Source organism: Rhododendron vialii, chromosome 3a (assembly GCF_030253575.1).
Source record: "Rhododendron vialii isolate Sample 1 chromosome 3a, ASM3025357v1".
NCBI classification, from domain to species: Eukaryota; Viridiplantae; Streptophyta; class Magnoliopsida; order Ericales; family Ericaceae; genus Rhododendron; species Rhododendron vialii.
This window is the reverse complement of record NC_080559.1, coordinates 3,763,628-3,787,369: the sequence shown is the minus strand read 5'-3', so window position 1 is coordinate 3,787,369 and position 23,742 is coordinate 3,763,628. Positions and strand designations below refer to the sequence as shown.

The following is a 23,742-nucleotide window of genomic DNA, read 5'->3' as shown; positions in this document are numbered from 1 at the left end:
AAGGACAGTAGGGGCGGAAAAAAATTTTCAATGCCGGGCGGGTACTATGTTATCCGGTTGACTTGGTATCCAAGCAGGCACGTTTAAATCGTTCAAAAGTGTATTGAATGGCTCACGTTGAAACGCTCTCTCTTCTCACCCACACTCTCTCTCTTGTTTCTCACTCAAATCCGAACCATTCAAAACCGACGCACCATGAGGTTTGAAAATAATTTTTAACCCCCTAAGATTTGGTCGATTTACTTCACTGGATTGTGTCAGAGTCCCATATAAATGATCGAACGTAATTAATTTGTTTAAAATATATTTTTAAGAATTCTTGTAAAAAATTGGCTCAGTTAAATATTGGTAAAGACTTGATTGACTGTTAAATTTTTGGTCTCATAAATTTGGGTGGGATTTCAAGACGGGTCCAACACAATCCAGTGTAAATATTTCGAAGAATTAGATGTAATTGAAATGCATCACCAAACTTTAGGGGGTTAAGAATTATTTTCCAAACCTGGAGGGGGACAGTACTTACGAAAACCCGGGGGTGACAATGGTATTTACCCAAGTTTTTTCCTTGTCTAAAATTTTTTCCGAATGCTTTTTTTTTTGGGCGCTGCTATTCGCAGCCCTCTATTTTCTTTCATAGCCCGTTAAAAATTTTCAATTATACTAGACAGTTAGTTACCGAAATTGAGATATATTTCAGCATCCAATTACCGAAATATAATATTTTTTTCAACAGTTATTTACCGAAAATGTATGTTCGGCAGTTGTTTACCGAAAGTTGAACATATTTTCGACATGTAATTATCGAAATATAATCTTGTTTTCAACAGCAATTTACCGAAATGTTATTTATGATTTTCAACAATCATTTATCGAAATGTAGTGGGTTATGGAAGAAAATAAAAGGCTGCGAATAGCAGCGCCCTTTTTTTTAATACTTTTTGTTACTTTAGTGTTACACTACATTCGTCTTTTATTTTGAATTGATAGCACTATAAATTTCTATGCAAATATTACAACTCCGTATACAATTACAGTAGTAAGAATTTTATGAAGAAAAATGCTAAAAACAAATTTTAAAAGTGTATTGAAATATGTGAAAAGTATCAAAGTATGTGAAAGTGTATTAAAAAGTGTAAAAAGTGAATTAAAAAGTGTTTTTCTATCATTTTCTTGGGCTTAAGTGAGCTGTCAATAGAATTGATCCTTTTTATGGAAGAGATTATGAATTATTATACAAAAATTACATGAAATCAAAACGATTCAAGAAGGTCCATGCTATACGCCCACCAAATGAGGGTATGTGTTGTAGCCTTGCCCCGGAGTAAATTTTCTTGAGGTTCGGATTCCTTACAACGAACTTAACTAACATCAAAATTTTACACCATACTCCATTGAGATTTGAATTTCCGTAACACTTCACTCATTCCGTTAATCAACCATTTCTAAGTTAAACTAGGTTTTTGGCAACGTGCATTGCACGCTCGATCATGCTCATTGGTCTAATAATGAAATTTATTTAGCATTTATTGTTCAATTTAAAGAAGGGTTAATTGGGGGGGGTGGGGTGGTGGGTGTTTGTTTGTCAAGGCTTGTTTGTTTAGTAGATGATCGTTTTGTATTTTAGTAATGGCTAGTTGGTTAGCTATGGTTTCGGCCTAAACTGTTGTTGCTACAGGCAAGGTGACATGACGTCTAAGTGAGTACCCCTTGTTTTTTAAGGATGGTATGGTTATTGGCAAATGGATATGCAATAAATGTTAGAAGCTACAGTTAAGTTGCAAAAATTGATTTTCTGAAGACAGAAGTTTGTAATCCAATGCGTACACCCTGTTGTTGGGTGTTTCAGTGTATACGTCAAGCAGAATTCTTCCAGTTATTCAAGGTCATGTTCACACTTGGCATGAAAGATGGGTCTTTTTCACTTTTTTCTTAACAGAAATCTTTTCAGTAACACACATTGTTCATTTGTACACCATTTGCATTGCCTTAATAAGCCCGTTGTTTTATAAGGTCTGAAGGAGTTTATCTTTCGGGTATCATTTGGTCAAGCAATGCTTCAGGCCCACTGCTGTCTTGGAGAGCTTCATGCTGAGGTAACCATGGGAATGTGGCATCACCATTTTTAAGACCTGCAAGAAAGGGAATAACTTAGAGCAAACTAAACTGAACTAAAGTATCGGACAGGACTTGATGAAAATAATTTTAGACTTTGACAAAACGATTATTAGGGGGCTAGTGAAAATTGAAAATAGATACTTAAACGCGGATCAAAAAAAAAAAAAAAAGATACTTAAACATGCGCAAAATGTTACTACTTTGTACCAGGTTAAGACGGGAGATGAGGTCAAAACAAGTACAAACAACATTTTTATTTTGAAAGGTGAAAAAATTTCGTTAATCTCTGAAAATACTATAAAGATTAATAGGAATAAGAAATGAAGACATCAAATTCCTAGCCCGAGATCCAAAGATTCTACATCGCTAAGAGTTATCATATGTCCATCCAAGACCCAATCCCCAAGTTTGGTAAGAAACCAAACACGGAAAACCCATAGGGACAAAGCCCACATCTGTTGGTCTAAAACCCCAGGTAGGAAAAATTAAGACCAAGCATCAAAGAGGCCTAGAAGCCCATAAAATTTGAAGACACGCATCATGTGAGATTGGAATACGTACAAAGAGAAGATAAAAATTACCCCCGACAATAAAAGATCAATGCCTTGCATATAGATGAATGGAATATACACCATGCAACTGTATATAGAGATTTAGATAGGTCCTAATTAAAACAGGCATTATAGGGTGTTTCCATGGAAAGGAAACCTGACAAATAAGTATATAGGAAAACCTTATAACAAACGACTGTACAAGCATCATCGAGAAACATTGTGTATCGGATAAGACAATCTGGTTTCAACCAATTATCAGGGTGTTTCACTCGGATTTTATCAGAAAGAATTTAGAGAGAAAACCCTGCTAGATTCAAGGGTTTTCACTTGGATTGGTCACTCAAAATGATCATATGCGCTGTCGTTACTTTTTCCTTTTTTCCCTAGAGTTAATTAGAATAGATATTTATTTTGAAATGTACAAGATGGATTGTGTGCCAAAATAGATTACTATGCCAGGGCACCTAGCGGATAGAGTATTCAAGGATTTATCCCAAAAAACAGGCTCACTACAAGCACGCACACGAACATCTTTTACTGGTTTAGTTTCAAATACAAGACTAATAGGCTAAAGCACCAAAGAAATCATAGCTTGAAATCTTTACAGAAGCATATCTGGAGACCCCCTCAACTATGGAAGACAGCGAAGATGTAGCATGCAAGGCATTTTGAATATCAGAAATAAGACCTCCAATAGGATACCTCTCAATGTTTGAAGGCACATATCCTGCTTCACTCAGTACTTTCTATGGTGTGATAAATTGCACGATACAGTTATTAGTCCAATAAATAAACTTTTAAGCACAGAAATCGCAACATAATGTGAATGAGTTGCCCAATGTCAAAGTACTTGAACTGCACAATATCATCAACATAAAAAAGAGGTTGCACCATCAGAAATAAGTTTCCATGGAAGCAGGCTTGAAATATTTGATCCGGGTATAGTTAATGACACGGCATGAATGTGTCCTTAAGACTAACGACGACCCATTACTTCCATCACGATGCATGCGGATCATGGTAGCAGTATCTCAAACTAAGGGCATCATGCTTGGAATCCGTAAAGATTGGAATATCTGATACTATAGCCAAAGCTTTAAGCTAACTTCATGGTGATCAAATCTCCCTACATTGAGTTGAAACCCAAGGCTTGGCTTAGAGCCTTAGACAACCAAGAGAACTTGACTAATTCAGGAACTATGCCTCTGACATTGCCCATATAAATTGGGAAACACAAAATCAACTAAAGACAAACCGCACAAGCTTCATCATCTACACCCAAAGAAGTAGGAACTACTCATCAGCAAAGAAATTTAAATGTCCAGAAATAACATCATTTGAAAAAGTGGGAATTAAATTGGCATAAATTAAAAGATCATTTACTATCTTGAGCCAAGTATAAGAACGAAGAGTAAATAATCCTATCAAGCCATGCACGAAGTCCATTTTCAGAAGTCCATCTCAAAACAGTTCTCACATCTATTATTCCAGTTTGCTTAGCAATAAACCTAGGACATGCTTCATCGAGGTCACGACTGACCATGCTCCAAGATTGAGCAACAGTTTCTAATCGATCACCAGAGGTCTCTACGAAAAGCATTCCAGCTCTTAGGTCGAAATGCAAACGAACAAAAGGTGTCAACAATACTGTTGCCATTGTATAAATCTACAAACTTACACCAACAAAGAAAGAGTTGGCTCATAAGATGAGCTTGTATACATACATGATACACCAGGAGCACATTTGCAAAAAACAAGGAAAATTGTGCAAATTAGTGAAAGCATACCCAACATCTTCTTTTATCTAAACCAAGGGATTCCACAAACTGGATCCACACACAAACATATACACAAAGGGCTATTGATGAACCTAAAATAATTTTCTTTATTAATCTTGTCACAATTTTGCAAAGAAGCCAACTACCCTTACAAAAGTTCATTCTCTCTCTGCTTATGAAACATATTTTTTGGATTTTAAAACACCAGATAGAACACAAACTTGAGCTTACATAAGTGGTAAAACAACACATAAAGCGAGGAAAACAGCGATTCCCAAAAACCCCTCTATATTCAGGAGCTTAAAAAACCAGGTACAACACAAAATCGAACCCACATAAGTGCTAAAACAACACATGCAGCACAAAATCAACAGGGAATAAACCAAAATGAGGACCAAAAGAACCCAACGGAAACATCTAAACACCATAACAAATGCGGAAATCAAGACACACGCCAGACAATTATACAGGAGGAAAAACAAGAGTTCAAGAGATACACAAAGACGTAGCTATTCATCCGTGTGGATTCGACCGAGATCCAATAAAGAGAGGGAGAGAGCCTCCCAAAAAACACAGATTTGACCTAAATCAAACTAAAAAGATGAAAACCCAAACCCTACCTGCCTATCGAAATGATCCGAACGGGAGATGAGGCCAGGCCGTATCGATTGACGGGAAAACCAAGAGAGAGAACGGGAAAATAGCTTAGACGAAAGCAAAGAAAACACGTCTGAAAGTAAAAACAAACCTGATTCAACGAAGCTCAATGGAAGCTCTGAGATTTTTAACGACGGAATAAGAATCAAGTGGAATACTCTGTGTCTCCATCTTCTCTCTCTCTCTCTCTCTCTCTCTCTCTCTCTCTCTCTCTCTCTCGCAAGAAGAGAGAGAGAGAGAGAGAGAGCGAACCACACACTTACACAGTACGTTTGCAGAATACGCGTGAACTGTCAGAGGTGGGAAGATAAAAAGACAGAAATGCCCTGAACAAATCCTGGAATACCGGACGGATAAAGACAAAATAGCGTACCTTTTTTAGGGACACAAACGGAATAGTGGGAAAGTCCGAAAACCCATATTAGTGATTTGGAAATTGGCAGAACAGTACCAGAGGCCCACCACAATAGAGGCGAAAAGACGCAAATACCCCCGAACTTTACACTACAACCTCTGCCACTGAGGGATCCAATTAGAAAAATCAGCCAAATATGGGGCCGGCATGAATTGGAGATTCATGGCTCATTTACTCAGGTCTTTGATATCCTGATGCCATACGATCATCGCCACCTTCATTTGTCCACGCAGATCATAAGGACATTGTCTCTTGAAGCTCGTTCTTTTTTTGAGCTTCCATCTTAGATTGATTGCCGAGGGCGTCTGATATAGCCTTCGGTAGCCAAAAACCGGGTCTCTCAATAATTCGGGCCCGATCAAGTACTAAAGGGTCTCGTAGAGATACCTCTATCCCGTCGTATATCCACAATGTCAAAGTCGCTTCACCTTTTAGACCCAAAGAAAACCAACCTAAGCCGGCTGCTGATATATCGATGCTGTTCACATCCCAACTTGTTCCGGACACCTTTATTTCCCTCCCTTCCCATTTGCCCAGTTCAGAAACTCGCTCTACGTCAATTGGAGGCTGAAATAATAACAAACGAAACATGTCATTTGCATCAAGATGCTTATAGGACATTTGAAAGTTGAACAACATAGAAGCTGCTAAATAATCTATACGAACAGAAGCTTAAGCTTTCAGGCAATAGGTATAATGAAGATCTTCCGATACCCATACCAACTAATGCTAGTCAAAATCATTGTCATTTTGAAGACATGTGCAACCTGAAAGTGTTGAAAGAATAATAGACAAATAAAAAGGGAACATTTTGGCTGAGCGCCTGAGCCAAAGAATCTGCCTCTCAAGCTTTGTTCACAGTTAAAGAGAAGCCCTAAAAGTCTTTCTGAGCTTGACTCCACTACTACTCAACAAGCTGGCAAGATCATCTCATGTACACACAGTTCCTCATTGGATTGAGATTGTAACTAACCAATTGTGCAGATATTTTTTATTTGTCATTAATAAGTAACAAGAATTAAAGCACAAAAAGTTACGTTGAACTAACAAGACTGCTAGACATGAGACTCTTGTGTCAACATGCAAAAGCCCAAACATTGTAATTAGATGCAGGCTATGTGAATCCACCATTTTTGGCACCGGTACTCGTGTCCACATGACACGACACATGTGGACACAACACAGGTACAGGTACAAGCACAGGTACAGGCCCATATGGATCGGGTACGACAGTTTCTTATCAGAAGCGGCATGTTACCATATGCGTAAAAAAAATTGATAGAGAGATGCCAACTCATAGAAAACTTACTGATAGGAGAGGAAGCCAACTTACATGAAACTACCACTTTTCATTCCCCAGGGACACATTGGGTTTCATCAGATGTATGAAGATGTTATCAATTTAATGTCTAAACAAACAACATCAATAGATGGCTTCATTCTACGAAGCAAAAGATGTTGAGCCTTAGCATCTCAAGCACAGTTTAGTTCATTAACAGGCCTCTAAAGACACTATCAATTTAGTGTCTAAACAAACTACATCAATAGATGACTTCATTCTATGAAGCAAAAGATATTGAGCCTTAGCATCTCAAGCACAGCTTAGTTCTTTAACAGGCCTCGAATACCAGCAAAAAAATAATACTATAACCTTATGTATTCTTGAATGGCCATGAAACTACCACTTCTCATCCCACAGAAACACATTATATTTTAATTTAAATAGATGAAGACATAATCATTTTTGTGCCAAAACAAACAAAAATTTGATGCTATATCTTCAGGATAAGCGACAATGGCTTAACTAGTAATCATAATAGAAAGTTGACAGAAAACTATCATGTGGGACAGGAGAGTAGACGTGGCTAGGGGTCAGAGCTCAAACACCTTGCTAGCAGCAGAGGAACTACAACATAAACATAATTAAACGATACAGTCTACAACAGGAACATAATTACAAGAAACAGTTCACCAATATAACCTCATTACAGATAAAAGCCTTGAAGATTGGCAAGTGATACAAAGCTTTTGGTGTTATTTTGTTAGCTCAGATGCCCCAGAATCAAAAGATGGCTAAGCAAACGATACTCAACAAAGATACTGAGAGAATCCAAAAGAGACATGTTTTTTCTTTTCTTGACAAGCTTCTAAAAAGGTAGAACAATAAATTCCAGAAGATTTGAGTGGTAAGAATATAGAAAGGGGAAGTATCGACTCAACAGCATTCTTAGGATAGTGCAGTGACACAAAGAAATAATGAATAGGATTCTTTCACCACAAGATCAAGGCGGAAAGGTTGACGCTTGTTAAGCCAATCCTTCCCCGGATCAGAAAGTATCATCATAGAGAGGCGAACAAAACAAATCAAAGGAGCATATGAATCCACAATGGCATGGTCATTGTCTTACCCTATCCATGTGCCAACTGTTCCTGACCTTTTATGTAGACTCTGATGTAAAATTCTTTCTTACTTTTCAAACTCCCGTTATAAGTAGGTTTACCTCTCTAATAATCAGATATCATCCAGATTGGAATTCTCATATTTGTTGAGCACTAATATGGGATATGTTTCTTGTATGCTTGGTTGGACACGTTTTATCAAGGATGCCGAAAATACAGAGTTTACTACATACCAAAGAAATAGATTAAATCATAGAAGTAAAGTAATTTATAAACACCATTTTGAGCTAAAAAAGATAAGATGCTTTTTGCCAAATAGGGCATTTAGCAATACCCAATTTACTCATGATAAGCAGATGAATCAAACGCTTAAGACACCTGAAACCACCAGAGGATGTAACATTGGTCCTAACTGCAAAAGGTAAGGAACCAACAGGTCAACTAAAACACGGAGTGATTGGTAGCAGGGTATTTTGTCAGAGATGGAAAAGTGCGTAGATCAAGGATACAAGGTTCTCAAGGTAAGAGCTCTGGATTTAAATTTTTATAGTTATTGTCCTTGAGTTGTTTTCATTTTTTCATTTTTGCACATATTAACTCTTCTTGTTTGCCAATGGTGTCCAAGGCTTCCGCCCCCACTAATTGCATGGGTCTACCAGGTAACTATTGGTACAATGCCCTCGGGGAGCAACTTCAAGGGACAGTGAGATATAACATATTTGAAATTGGTTTCAAATCGTTTCCTTATAAGTATGTATAAATTTTAAGTGGCACCAAGGGATGCAAACTGGTACACAAAATGTCTGTTCTCAAGTTGTTATTACTGGACACTAGATATAACACCACCCCTGGATGTAGCAGATTTATGCCAATCACATCTATACACAAGTTTCACATCTTCGCTCTGATTAACATTTATTGGTTCTTTCCTTTTACTTAGTGAAAGATAATTGACAGGCCCAATAAGATCAGAACCTCGAACTTAGAAACCTACTTCCATTTTGTGGGTACCTGAACAACCGCCAGCCCGTGGCAAGCCTCGTAGGTTCCAAAACATACTCTACTAAGGTAAGAGAAACTATAAGTGTCAAGCCCTTTTGGTGTCACGATAGAAGAAACTGTTCGAGTTATGAGGCTGCCTAGGGGAAGGCACATTTACCACCGAGTTTGGTCATCTAGCTAAGACATGTCCCCTGGACAAGCTGAGCGAACAGTTAAGAGAGTAGCAAAAGTGCAGAACCCATAGTACTTCATGAGCAAATTAGAAACACATTGAGAAGTATGATACTTTTGTATGAAACTATTACACGGATATATACCTGCAATCTGACACCAGCATGCTTGCTCAAGATCTCATCAGCATTCTCTATCTTTCCCATATGTAGAGAGACATTTGGTGAGGCCCAAACCGTCACATAGATTGTATCCACGGATGCGTGATTAAGGTCTAATCTCATTAAGGCACCAACATGTACAGCTTGTCCTTGCTGCGAAAACCAATTTGTTAACTTAGGTCCAGTGTGAGTTCTAATTAAACAACTCGAAGGCTGACAAAAGTATCAAGAATCAAAGCCGTGCCACTTACATTTAGCAGCATTCTTAATAGTGTAATAATAAAGGACAGAAAATGGAAAGCAGGTATACAACCACAGAAGACATACTATGAAACCTCCTCAACTGTCCATATATGATTAAAGCAAAAAGTACCACATGAAAACCAGTTGAAACATTTGAGATAGTAACAAGAACAAATAGTCTCCAGGTCTTTTAGACTGTCTAATGACAAAACAGCAAAGAGGAAAGCTTTCCAAATCATAAAAAATGACAACCATAGTAATTCATGAAGTCTATAGCTAAGCTCGGGCACACAACACCTTCCAAATATGTTGAAACTTGGGTTGTTAGATATTGTCCAACATCAGTTAATTATCACCTCCAAGACAAGTATTAGTATGGGTGGCCTCTCCACTTATTGCCAAGTGGTTTTAAGTAGTGTCCTAACTCCTAAGTGCACCATGCTTCATTGTTATACCTATGTTCTGGATCCGTTGCTAAAATTCCCGCATGCAATTACGGGCTTGCACTTGAGAGGGAGTAAAAAAACATGCTAACAGTGTCCAACTCAAAACCAATTGGCAATGATTGGACAGATCAGTCAGGCTCATATGCCATTCCCTGACATCTACAACAAGACAACAAAGAACTTTCTTTAAACATTGATCAGAAGCTTTAATCAGCTACCTTCAATTGAAAATGGAGAAAGGGGGAAAAACGGAGAAAAATTGCAGGAGATTCATGAATGTCCCAACATTTAACTGGAAAACAAAACAACTTGCCTTGATTCTGTAAGTTCGAGGTTTTAGCTCCTTTCGTAGTTCAACCATTTTCTGCTCGTCCCTATTTAATCTCATGGACATCAAATACGGATGAAGAAGCCCAGGGGTGTCATACATCTTTGCCTTGGCCGGCAGTATTCCCCCAATTCTCAATATCCCAAGCGTTGTCCCAGGGACTGGAGCTTCCGTAAGTTTTGTGACCTTCACCCCTTGTTTCTTAGCAAATGCATTAATCAATGTAGACTTACCAGCATTCTGAGCCCCAATGACCCAAACATTGCCACGTGGGCCCGTCAACTCCTTTATGAATGCCAACACATTCCTCACACCCGTATCCTTTCGAGCGCTAACCAAATACACTCCATTCAACTTACGTGCTCCTCCAGCCTTTGCACGGTGCCTAACCCATCTGTCTAACCTAGCAGGGGAAATTTGAGACGGCAGAAGGTCAACCTTTGTTGCCACAAGAACAAGCTTTGGCATCTTCTTACTAATTTTCGGACCATCTCTACTTCCTTCCAATGCCTTGAACAAAGACTTTGCAGCTCGTTTAGGAAATGACCCATCGAAATCAACACAATCAACAACCATAACCACCACAGTTTCATCGGCATTGCCTCCAGGTTTCATCAACCGGGTAGTGATCAACCGATCGAAATCAAAATCAGGTATCAAGTTCTCAGCTGTCTGATTCTTCACTTGCCCATAATTCCTCAGTGAATGGCACCGAGCACAAACCGTGACTTCTTCTTTCTCCCTCTGAGCTTCCCTAGCCAGCTTCTTCCTCTCTGCTTTTGACACCCTCTTTTTCTTTCCCTTGCTAATAGACTCTTCAGTTACATTCCCATAACCCACACCAGCCGGCAAAAAACCATCTAAGTCATCACTATCATCATCTTCGTCTTCAAACGCTGATTCCCAGTCTTCCATATCCCAATAAATACCCTTCTTATTTTTCAAATTCCCCTCTACCTCAACCCTTTTGTCGTAATTACCATTGACTTCATCCAAAATGCCCTCTTTTTCTTCCTCTTCATCAAAATCTTCAAAACCAACCTCCTCATCGTCTTCCTCTTCATCAAACTCTTCAAAACCAACCTCCTCCTCATATTCTTCCTCTTCATCAAACTCCTCCTCATCTTCTTCCTCCTTATCAAACTCTTCAAAACCAACCTCCTCATCTTCTAATAACTGTTTCACTTCAGCCTTTCTTTCCTGAAAGTACCCAGGAAGATTTGGGTCCTTATCTTGCATAAAAACTCCACAACCAGGGCAAATTGTCCCATACTTCTCATCCTCGTCTCTCCCTTCACTCAAAATTAGTTTTTCATCACTTTTTCTTTGGGATTTTCTGGAATTCTTATGTGTGGTTTGGATTGTTGATTCACTACCCTTTACTGCTAAGCAAACAAATGAACCTTTCTTGTGGTAATTCCCTTTGTTTTTCTCACCAAGGCCTGTGGGACAGTCCATAAATGCATATGAAGGAAAACCCAAATGAAAATTTAACTGACCCGTAAATAGAGGAAGTGCGTATGATTTCTTTCCTCGAAAGATGCCATTGACTGATAATTTCAGGGTGGGATTAGAGGTTGCCGAAGGAAGAATTGCTGAGGATAACGTTGCTGCCATGTCTCTGTCCTTTCGGAAGCGACTGCTTCTATTGTTCGACTCCGCAGATAATGATCTCAACGGTGGTCGGTGGGCTATTTGCCCAGCACAACGAATGCGTAATTCGCAGCGTAAGGGCTTCTTCCAAGCCGGCCCAGTTTTGTATCCTTTTACCTGTCTAAGTCCCCCCCGCGTCAAATCCTTTCCACATAAATCCCATTTTAAATAAAATACCCAAAATACCCCAATTTATCCAAACACCGATAATAACAAGAGAGTGTCAGGGACAAAGAAAATGGGCAAAGAATTGACCCTTAAAGTGTACATGAACGGCTCATGTACACTTTAAAGGTCAATTCTTTGCTCATGTACACTTTAAGTGTCAATTCTTTGTCCATTTTCTTTGCACTTAGCATTTCTCTAATAGCAAAGAAGCAACTCACCGCCACTAACACAACGCTAACCAGTCGGCAAGCACTAGCTCTAAACCCTCTACCGGTCGGCTGCACCGTGACCGACGACAACGGAGGAGCCGTGTAAGGCGGCGGCAGCGGTGGCTGGTTGAGGCTCGAGTGGAGGTCGAGGCTATGGTTAACGAATCTCGAAGGCCATTCCTTGTTGGCACTAGAATCCTTTGTCGGAGAAGAAGTAGTTGTGCCCGTCGCAGCTCCTCCTCCCGGTACGACACCGATCTCGACAGGTTCTCTGGCGGTCGGCAGAGAAGGGGTGGAGCAAGCAGTTGGCGACAACGTGTTGTGTTGTATAAGATCGGTGAATTTTGAGACTCTGGCCGATATTTTCTTGGCCTTGATCCCTCTGTTTCTGTTCTAGCGTTTGTGGTAAGTAAAGTAGTGAATGAATTGAATAGTAGACTAAAAAATCCAGTCAACGTGTGACCCTATGACCTAAAAATATTCTCTTTAGTGCTCTGGAAAAAAATTAATTCATACCTCCAAGCATTTTGCAAAAGAGTAAAATAATAATTTAGGATGTGAATTCTGTAAAAATGTATGAATTTTGGAATGTGAAATTTGTATTTTAGGGGTGTAAATTCACACCAAAAATTAACGCCCCCAAGAATTCGCATCAAAAAATTCAGAAGTCTTTGGTGTGAATAAGTTGGGTATAAATTCTTAGGGGTGTGAATTCCGTGAGGTGTAAATTATTGGAGTGTGAATTATGTGAGGTTGGGTGTGAATTCTTGAATGTGCGAATTCTTGAGGTGTGAATTTTTTTGGATGTAAATTCTTAGGAGTATGAATTATGCGAAGTGTGAATTTTGTAAGGTCTGAATTATTGAGGTGTGAATTCTGTGGATGTGAGGAGTGTGAATTCTATGAGTGTTGAAAAATGATAAGGGTAAAATAGTAAAAGCATATTTAAAAATGAACCGGTTGGAATAACTCTACAAAAAAGAGTTTGTATGGAACTCTAAGTAAAAAATGGGACGGGCCAGAAATTTCCCAAACAAATACGGAGTCACTAGATTGAAATATGGTGTGATTGGTTATACGTCGATTTTAAAGAAAATATCCAACCCTAAATTAATCGAGGTATTCGCAATCTAACCAGACATCCAATTATAAAAAAAAATACTGCCATTCTAGTGTTACAAAAATCCGTGTATATATGCATAGGGAATCGGTTAGTCCTTATAAAAAGAGAGGTAAACATAATAGACGAAGATGAATAAGTAATTACGCATTTAGCCTCTGTATCGCCTTTTGTTTCCCTGATTTATGTTTATTCTTCCATTTTCGATTCATGGGCTTTTATGGCTGTATCCCCTTCTAAATTTTCAGGTCACTTGACTCTGGCTGTACACAACCATCCCGCGGTACGAATTGTTTATTAACGTTACCATTATTATAGACTTAATAGTACTACTTGTTTTGAAAGATGAGTTCATAGAGATTTCTCGTCTCTTGTTTGTTATTTTTTCAGGTATTATTGTGACACTTAGGCTCCGTTTTAGAATACCTTCTTAAAAAATAAATACTTATTTCACATTTTCAAATTCAAAAATAATGTAAATAAAAAATAAACTTTTTATTTTTTTTGCACCGTATAAAAGATCTCGATAAGATCTATCCAACAAGATTCATATTATTAGAAAAATTATTTACGTAAACACATTATTTTTGAGCTTAAAATTACCTTTTTAAAATATAAATACTTATTTTTAATTCCGAAACGGGACCTTAACTGACACATGACTCGGTAAGCTGTTTTCCTCTATCATTAAGGGCCTGTTTGGATGCAGGTAAAAAATTTGGGGTAAAAAATATGAAGGGGAGGTAAGATAGTAGGGGGTATTAATTTTGATGGTTTATGAAGAGGGGATAAAATTTGACTTTGTTTGGATGGTTTATAGAGTTGAGGAATAAGAAGTGGTGGATGATGGAAAAAGCTGTCAAATGACTATTTTGTCCATATGCAATGTTAAATTTATTATGTATTAAAATAAATATATAATAATTTCAAAAATTAATATTACCCACCGGCCACCACTGCCTACATTTACTACGTACTATTACCCAACCTTTCTTTTTTATTTTATTATGCTTCTCTTCTTCTCCATGAAACCGAAGGGTTTCAGAGACTCCGGCAACTGCAATAACAGGTACCTCTTCTCTCCTCTCCTCTCCTTCTCTCTCTCTCTCCCTCCCCCTCCCTCTCTGTCTAGTCATCTCTCTCTCTCTCTCTCTCTCTCTCTCTCTCTCTCTCTCTCTGTTTTTCAAAAAAATTGAAAAAATAGGGTTAGTTGCAGAGATGGAGGGGAGGGGGATAAGGAAGGGCATAATCGTCCATATACCACCATCCACAGCTGGATAATTTTTGGGCAGGCTGGGGGGTGCCCAAAAGTTATCCCCCTCAACCCCTCCACAGCCGGATAAGTTTTGAGGGGGGAAAAATAATCCGGGAGTAATTTTGAGCTTCCAAACGGTGGATATGGGACTTATCCCCCTTTATCAGGGGTGAAAAGAAATTCGGGAGGCTATATCCCCCGTCCAAGCAGGCCCTAAGTTATTGTCTGCTTCTTTGTTATACTTATTGGTTACATGTTAGAAGAATGTTCCATATCCTGATCCCAACCCCGTCTGTAGCAAAGGGTTTCAATCTCCTGTCTATAAGAGTTGAACCTCACTCCCACTTCCACCCTCTCCCTCTCTCTCTCCCCACTTCTCCAAGATTTTCTCTCTTCCATTTTTCTTTTTTAAAAACTCAAAATTCTAGGAATTTAGGATTGAGGGTTAAGAGAGTTTTGGCTTCTTCAACTACATTTCTATAGTATATAGAATAGAAATAAAATAGAATAGATAGATAGATATACCTTTACCAATTAGTTTAGAATTAATTTCATAATATATATATATATATATATATATATATATTTCTTGCCATTGTAATTTAGAGGGGGAATGTGACTGAAAAATTTAGGAAATTAAAGTTTGTCTTTGACAGGAAATAATAGGAATTTGCATACATAACTAAAATCGTAATGGCTAATAATAAAACATAAAAATCCTAATATCAGTAGTAGTGTCAAGTATGAACATTATTATGGAAATTGGATTAATGTTACAATTGACATTATTACGGAATTTGGATTAATGTAACAATTGACATTAGTATTCCTTTTCTTATTTGTATAAAAATAATCTATTCTAGTACCAAGCTTAGTTTGTTAGAGACAACGAAAATCCATCTCCTACGAAAATTTTAGCATTTATTGCCTCAAAACGCGACTTTTGATCCAATCTTATTTACAAAACTACTTATAGAAATCCAATATTAGTCATATATCTCTAAAAATATTCAATTTTTTCAAAAATAATGTAAGAACATGTGTATTAATGTTCTTTTTATCATTTGCTAGTATTTTAAAAAAAATCACGATTGCGGTCTCCGTTTCCCATTACATATTAACTAATACTCCCGATATCCATTACCCGCGACCCTGAACGTCTGTGATTTAAAACCATGCTATAGGCCGAACTAGCCTAAGGGGATCCACTTTCTGCTGGCCTAAACTCGCATTCTTTGATCCGAGATTCGCTTACTTTGTCCCTCAATTTCCAGATAATATAGTGGATACGCTTCCTCCTTACACTGAGGTAGTGTCATCCAGATTCAATAGAGCCAGTCTCCTACACGTCCAGAGTTAAGTTCATTGCGCATCTCACCGAACGAACAGCGCCAACCTCTGAATTTTTCAGACCCAATATCAAAGGAACCAAGAGAAAGACGAGTGTTTGGCAATGCTGATCCAAAGAGAACAATTTTGTGTTCCTTGGTGGTGGAAGAATACCCAAATCCCCACTATTTTATCAGAAAATCCTCATCAAAATAAGGAGCCACAGGCACTTTTATTTGCTCTCTGGTTATTGGATTACATATGTTAAAACAGTCCTCATTTTCACTGAAAAACTGCCATTAAGCCACTAGATGTCTTCAGATCATCCGTCAAAAGTAGTTCAGAAGAAATTCTCGTCACTTCAATACCATCCGATATTCTTTCAATAAAACATAAGCCACGATACGAATCGTTGAACCTATATATAAACAAGGCCAGGATTTTCAGCTGCGCGGTTAAACTGCATTTCAACGAATTTAGGGTCACTTGTCATGGTGTACCAGAGTACGCGTAAGCATAGCATGTGACAAGAATGTGAGAGCGGATGTAGGGATTAGTCAGAGGTAGGATTATCAATGGGTTGGATCCGAGCGGATGTAGGGATTAGTCAGAGGTAGGATTATCAATGGGTTGGATCCGATCCGGATCCAACAGATCCGAATCCGATCCGGATATGATAATTACCCAAATCCCTACGGACGCTCTAAGATGCGCACAAGTTGGCCCGTGACACTCTGCATAAGGCTGCATTACCCAATAGAAGGCTGCAAGAGCCATGAAATTGTCTACCAAATTCTCAATTCTTGCTAAGTTTACCAACTAAACATCATTTTAGAAACAGAATCAATAGACCAATTAAACATCATTTCTTGCCAATTTTACCACCAAAAAAAAAAATATCATTTTATTTTTTTCCTCAACCTCCCGTGTACAACATGCGAGGTTTAACATTAACGAAATGTCAACGTTGCATTGTTGGTCTTTCAAACCTGGCTTGATAAAAAAGGGTAAAGATTGCGGTACAGCATCGTGTACAGATGAGTTTTGTGTCCGTTTCGGGTCCCGCAAAGATGATTGGAGCCGCTTATGTTGTTCAAAACATATCGTTTACGGTACCCGTAAAAAGGGTAGCGCTAATGCCACGATTCTTTTTTTTAATGCCACGACAATTCTAGCTGAGAGACTATTATGTCCTCCCTTCATCACTGTTTGACTCAGCTCTTTGTTCTAACAGTTCTGGCCCCTCTCTCTCTCTCTCAGCTCTGCTCCTCCTTTCATCTCATCTCATTTTGGGCATCTACCATTTCAGATCTATTTATTTTGAGGAATCAGATGGCGGAGAAAACCAATTGAGGGTCAAACATCCAAGGTCACCAATCTGAATATGATTTTGCAACCCTCATATGATACAGACCCAACCACTTCTTTCCGCACAAAAGCAGCGAGATTTTTGGCGATTGGCTCCTTTCGCTCATGACGACAGTGTTTCTTCGAATCGAGCAATACCTGAGTACCATTCACTCAATTTCCATCTGCTATCTAAAGTGTTCTTACCACATGAAAAAGTAAGAAGCTTCAGCATCAATGAAGTGTGGGCAGAGGAGAAAAAAATCACAGTTTTTCTGTCGGCCCCTTCATCGTTTTGTCTTGTGGACTGAAGAAATTTATCTCTCTCTATAAAAACAAACAATTAGTGCTCCAATTTTCCAATGTCTGAATGTATAAATAGTTGCAGTTTCTGAGTGAGTATCTTGATGAGTTACGTTGGAGGGATGCAATCGAACAGGGCGGTGGCTTTTTTGAGGTTGGAAGAGTAATAAGGACCCCAAAAAAGGGAGAGAACAGATGGAAGTGGGTTTTGTGGAGTCTGGGAAAAATTGGGGGCGGCAGTAGCTAATTTGTCGTCGGAGTCATATGCATTGTGCTGTGATAGTGATGATTGGTGAAGCCAAGGGAAGAAGGAATAGAGAAGAAAATTGAGTTGCTCTGTTTTGTGCTAAAAAGGAGGAGAGAGAGAGAGAGAGAGAGAGAGAGAGAGAGAGAGAGAGAGAGAGAGAGAGAGAGAGAGAGAGGGGGGGGGGGGGGGAGCATATTGACTGCTTTGACTAACAGGGCTATATTTGTCAAAAAAAGTAAGTTGTCGTGGCCTTAACAAAAGGCCTCGTGGCATTATGGCTGCCCCTGTAAAAATCATTCCAATCCGATATCGGTAAAGGCATTTACGAATCATCTAACTTTGCTTCATAAGGGTTGTGAAGAAAAGTTAGATGATTCGTAAACGCCTTTTCCGATATCGGATTGAGATGATTTTTTGCAGGGACCGTAAATAATATGTTTTAAACAAAATGAGCAGCTCCGATTATATTTGCAGGACACGAGACGGGCGCAAAATCCATCTGTACATGCTGCTGTACAATTTTTTGCTGTACCATTAGCAGCTCTCGATAAAAATCATTGACGACAAGACAAGACAAGACTTCAGCGTCAACGATTGGGTCTTCCTAATGAAAAATTACTCAGGCCACGATCCAGAACGATAAATAAATATTTATTTTTTAAAAAGGTAATTTCAAGTTCAAAAATCATGTGCTTACGCAAATAATTTTTCTATCATTATGAATCTTATTTGATAAATCTCATTGAGATCTTTAATATGGTGCAAAAAAATTGAAAAATTATTTTTCATTTATATTATTTTTGAGTTTGAAAATGTGAAATAAGTACTACTCCAATTTTTTAAGAATGTGTTCTGGAACGGGGTCTCAATGACCTCGACGCACTGCCATGTGATGTCCAGAGTCCTTTACCTAGAGTTGGGTAACGAACACGAAACACGATCACACGATACAAATCGGACACGAAGTTAGCGGGTTAGGGTTGAACATTTCTGACACAAAACACGAAAATGACACGACTCGAGAACACGTATTCTAAATGGGTCGGAGTCGGGTTGAACACGCGAGACACGAAATTGACACGATCAACACGGTTACTAACCTGTGTCACCCATTAACATGAACATATATATAATATATGGTATATCTGTAATTCTATAGAGAGTTAGGCAACGGACACGATAACACGACACGAACTGGACACGAAGTTAACGGGTTAGGATTGAGCATTTCTGACACGAAACACGAAAATGACACGACTCCAGAAACACGAATTCTAAATGGGTCGGGTTTGGATTGGATGGTTTGTGACATGAACTCAACACTGACCCGACACGTTACCTAGGTTTGCCTTTACCACCACACATTTGCATGGGATTTACAACTAAAATTAGGGGTGATACCGGTCCGGTTTCGATCGGTTTGGGTGTATTTTTTGGTCGAAACTGGATATCCGGTTTGAGATTTTTAAAAACCGGAACCGGTTGAGATAAAATCGGTCCGATTTTGACCGGCTCAACCGATTTCGGTCCGGTTTATCCGATTTTTATTCATGGGCCATATTTTTTGCTCAACACATCAAAAAATTCACAATTCAACCCATAAAAATATCAACCAAAAATCTATAATTCAACCCTTTTTTTTGGGCCCAACAAAAAAGGATCAATTTTGAGCCCAATACATAAATAAATAAATAAAACCCATAAAAACATAATTAAGCCCATAAAAATAGTTTTTATATAATAAATATATTTATTAGACCAATATACACCACAAAATATCAACCAAAAACCCATAATTCAACCCCTCCCCAATGTTTTTATATATATATATATATATATATATACTAGTGAATGCCCCTGCCTGAAGGCACGGCTCAAACGATCAGCACATGGAAATAAATTATGGACTCGTGTGCAATATATCAACTCCTTCCAACGAATCCAGCTATGCAAAAAATAATAACCTAATCATATTCATTGACCTGTTTCACTTGAATCAACAAATAAAGAACAAACAATTTGTATAATCCCTTCTGCTAAAACTTTAGTACTTTTGTTTAAGAACAAAAGAAAAATAAAAATTGGTCAACCATATAAATCATCCATCCATTAGAGTAACACAACATGAAGAACTAACAAACTTACCTATAACATCAACATGGAGAACTAACCAATTGTACTCCACAGTATAGTTGAATCCATAAGTTGTAGATTCCCAACCGCATAATAACAGTTACATTTTTTTTTAACAAACACTCACATTTACTATGAAGCTTTGTTTAACAAACACCCACATATGAAGCTTTGTCTATCTTCAAAGATCCAACAAAGCTGCTTTCAACGGCAAAATAACTCCAACCTTCCATGCATGAAATTTTCGTCTTATCAAAGTCAACACAAAACTTTGTAAGAAAGCTAGAGACATGAACATCTCATTAGAGCAGATAGTACACCCAATTTTAAAAAAATAGAAGTGGAAGCGTACCCTTGAAAAGTATTCAAGGCCAGACCTCTACTGCTCTACGGCATCAATGCTCCCACATAATCACGCCTGTAAGTAATTCAAATAAAATTATGAGAGAACTCGAATTAACATGAATTCCTAGAACTTGAAATCAAATCTCACCATCAAAAGAGAATTTGGTTCACACCTAAAAGAAATAGACACAAAGGCACACTGATTTAACCAAGAATATGTAAACCTCAGAAGATGAATTTTATCCTTTTATATTTTCAGGCCACAAAACTCTAAAGCCAAAATTTCCTCAAACTGTGCCCAAAAGAGAGTAGAGAATAAAATCATTTATCGAGGTGTACTCAAAGCTAAAAACCAGATGCGCTCAAAGCTAAAACAATAAAGTAATGATCGATTGCATATAAAAGTCAATATGGTACTCGATTTCAATGGCGTCCATAGCTTTCCCATCCATAGCTTTGGGAATTACATTCAATGGTGTCCAAAGATTTTTTCATTCTTCATCAGTTGATTTCATGATAATTTCTATACTTTTGGGTAATAAGGACAAATTCTATTTTATTTTTATATTTTTAGACAAATAGATATATTTAAGAGGAAAACCAATGGTAATATCATAAGGGTAAAAGAAACCAAAGCAAACTACCAAAAATTAGAAGTAAAATTCACATCTAAAACCTCTCAAACAAATGAACTGAATGACTTACATATTCAGTGATGTCCACACCATTTTTTTCTCCATTTCCTACCACCTGTATATAGATTATAGACTCAATAAATGCCCCATCTTCTCAACTTTTTTTCTTTTTCCATAGGGTTATGCATATAAGAGACGATATAATGAGATTTTAAGAGAGTTACCTGCAATCGAACAATGAGAAATTTGGACATTGGAAACAACTTTTTCCCTAATTAATGCTCCACCAATTCCTCAAGGATCTGAAAAGAAAAAACAAAATAAAGTTTAAGAATAGATAGGGAAATTCATGGACAACCTAAAATTACCCGATTTTAAGGAGCCATGTATATATCTTGTTGTTTGTGTGTGTTTCGAGGATCTTATACGTACATGAGAGAAATGGTGCGCACTCATCTTTAATCGTGCGAAATGGTGACGAAAAGAAATATTTCAATTTCCGACAAATACACATCAGTTTGGATGCAAACTGACTCTTTTCATCAAAAGCCACATGTGTTATCACCAACATACACTTCTTTAGGGCTTTTACTACCGAAAATAGAGGAAAAACCCTCTCCCTCCCATTTATTAGGTGAGCTAGAGTTCGGAATAGGAATTAGGAAGAGACTTTAATCAAAAGCCACATGTATTATCTAATCTCCTGAACAAAGGGGATGTGACTACACGAATATAAGCTCCAACTCCCACAATGAATGGGAAAGCCCTAGCAATAACACAACAATTGAGACTTCTGATGCTAAGAGGATTGTGATTAGGTAATTTATACCTATATACAAAGAGCAAAAAGTTGTGTCATATGTTCCCGTTTATACACGTTCATAACAGACATGCTCAATCGTGTACATGAAGAGAGAAAAAATGTATACATTCGGTTATAGCAAGAACCCCAAAACTGATGACATAGCTGCAATGCAATAGAATAAAAAATAGAGGGATGCTTCTAAAATAACACATACCAGCAATCAAATTTTGAATTGATAGGCTTAGAAATGGACAGTGATGAGATACTCTTCACAAATATGCAAGAGTGAAGAACCATTTTCCAAACCAATCCTCATGAAACTAACCCAATGAAATTAAGCACAAAGACTCACCTTAGGTAGTGGACAATAGGAGAAAAATGTATGGTGGCCTTGAGCTGGACTTGAATTTATCCTGAGCAAAGAAAAAAACTCAATTACCTATTCACTGCCAAAATAATTGCTCGATGATTAAATTAACCGAACCATACATCAGCAGAATGTAGAAGCCAACTCTAAAAAACTCTTAGAACAATACCCATGCATCGATCGATCAACGGAATATAGAAGCCATTTAAATTCATCCAATACCCCTACAACAATTCATACGTACTACGCTTAAAGGAAAGCAGTTTTAAGATCAAAATCCCCTACCAAAAAATACCCGTCACTCAAGGATCAACCTTTAGGGATAATAACCAATTTCCAGCGGCAAACTCCTAGGACAAATCCCATAACATGCCGGTCTTTCTCTAAAATGAGTTCTCTAATTAGAGTTAATGGATAGCTTCAACTCATCACCCTTAGAGAGAGTGGATAAGTCAACAATATCCTATAGAATAGATCCAGGGTGCGACTAAGTTTAGACAAACACTGGCCATCTTAAATCCAAATCCAAATCCAAAACATTCGTCCAACCCAAGCTATCTCCATCCTCGAATCCACCAAAAACACCTTCCATTAAACACCTACCGAACACCCTAGATTTATGATTCATGTTCTTACCATATACCCCAAAATGAACGACAAACTAAATTCTAATTAACGTGCTCACTAAGCACAGTCTCAAATCCAAATCGAAAGGCAAAATCCATTAAGCAATTGATTCCAAAACTCTCATATAAGTATAAAACACTTTAGACAATAGTAATCAACTAATCATAAAGATGTACGGAAGCAAAAGGCACCTAGGGTTTTTATATCGGGGCTTCACAGCTTAGCGAAGAATGAGGTGTCGGCGTCGGATGGAGATTTCTTAGATCCGATTTCTTCGATGACGTCGTCGGGAGCTTGAGTGGGGTCAGATTTGGTCATGGCTGCGGCTCGAGCCAGGGCTTGAACGCGATTTCAGTGCGCTCCCCTCCACTGACAACTTGAACGCGATTTCTATGACTGCTCTCTCTCTCTGTGGCTAGCCTTCTCGACAGCTGTACGGCTTGGAGAGAGAGAGAGAGAGAGAGAGAGAGAGAGAGAGAGAGAGAGAGAGAGAGAGAGAGAGAGAGGAGTTTGAATATCGATTTCTAGGGTTTGCCCATGCCCCGTGCCTGAGGAGTTTGAATTCAGACGCGAGATTTTCTACCAAGAAAAATTAAGGGCCAAAATTAATTAGACGTGACTATTTTTTGTCCAAAAAAGTGAAGTATTTACGAAAACGCCATTATAGAATGAATGGTGGAGATTTATGTAGGCATGAAGATAAATCTGGAGCGTTGGTTGTCTTTTAAATTCAAACACAGCTCTGTTTTATTATATAGATATGTATATATTATACATATATATAACCGGTCCGGTTTCAACCGGTTTTTAAAACACATAAACAGAATCGAAATTATTTTTCCGTATAAAATTTTATAAACCGGAACCGAATCAAAATTATTCAACCGGTTTAAAAAATCTGGTCCGGTCCGATTTTTCGAGTTTCGATC

At 38.1% G+C, this 23,742-nt stretch overlaps 1 protein-coding gene and 1 long non-coding RNA gene across 2 annotated transcripts; both read right to left on the bottom strand.

Annotated features, from left to right (window-relative positions):
- Positions 1 to 1,679: 1,679 nt before the first annotated feature.
- Positions 1,680 to 19,014, bottom strand: LOC131319409 (GTP-binding protein BRASSINAZOLE INSENSITIVE PALE GREEN 2, chloroplastic). Its single transcript, XM_058349637.1, has 8 exons — positions 19,002 to 19,014; positions 18,115 to 18,185; positions 16,689 to 16,823; positions 16,022 to 16,189; positions 12,331 to 12,693; positions 10,252 to 12,067; positions 9,239 to 9,402; positions 1,680 to 6,086 (listed from the first exon to the last, which is right to left on the bottom strand). The coding sequence occupies exons 1-8, from the start codon at positions 19,012 to 19,014 to the stop codon at positions 5,754 to 5,756; spliced, it is 3,063 nt and encodes a 1,020-aa protein (XP_058205620.1). The 3' UTR covers positions 1,680 to 5,753.
- Positions 19,015 to 20,372: 1,358 nt separating this feature from the next.
- Positions 20,373 to 23,282, bottom strand: LOC131318602 (uncharacterized). Its single transcript, XR_009197747.1, has 4 exons — positions 23,005 to 23,282; positions 21,944 to 22,232; positions 20,797 to 21,316; positions 20,373 to 20,452 (listed from the first exon to the last, which is right to left on the bottom strand). It is a non-coding gene; the product is annotated as an uncharacterized LOC131318602 (long non-coding RNA).
- Positions 23,283 to 23,742: the final 460 nt, after the last annotated feature.

Bases quoted from the DNA above. Each gene is read 5' to 3' on its own strand.
- LOC131319409 (XM_058349637.1), bottom strand. The intron at 16,190-16,688 runs GTAATTATCATA...CTGATAAAATAG, and splicing joins GAGCGTCCGTAGGGATTTGG to TGGGGATTTGGGTATTCTTC. The intron at 6,087-9,238 runs GTATATATCCGT...TTATTATTTCAG, and splicing joins ATGCTGGTGTCAGATTGCAG to CCTCCAATTGACGTAGAGCG.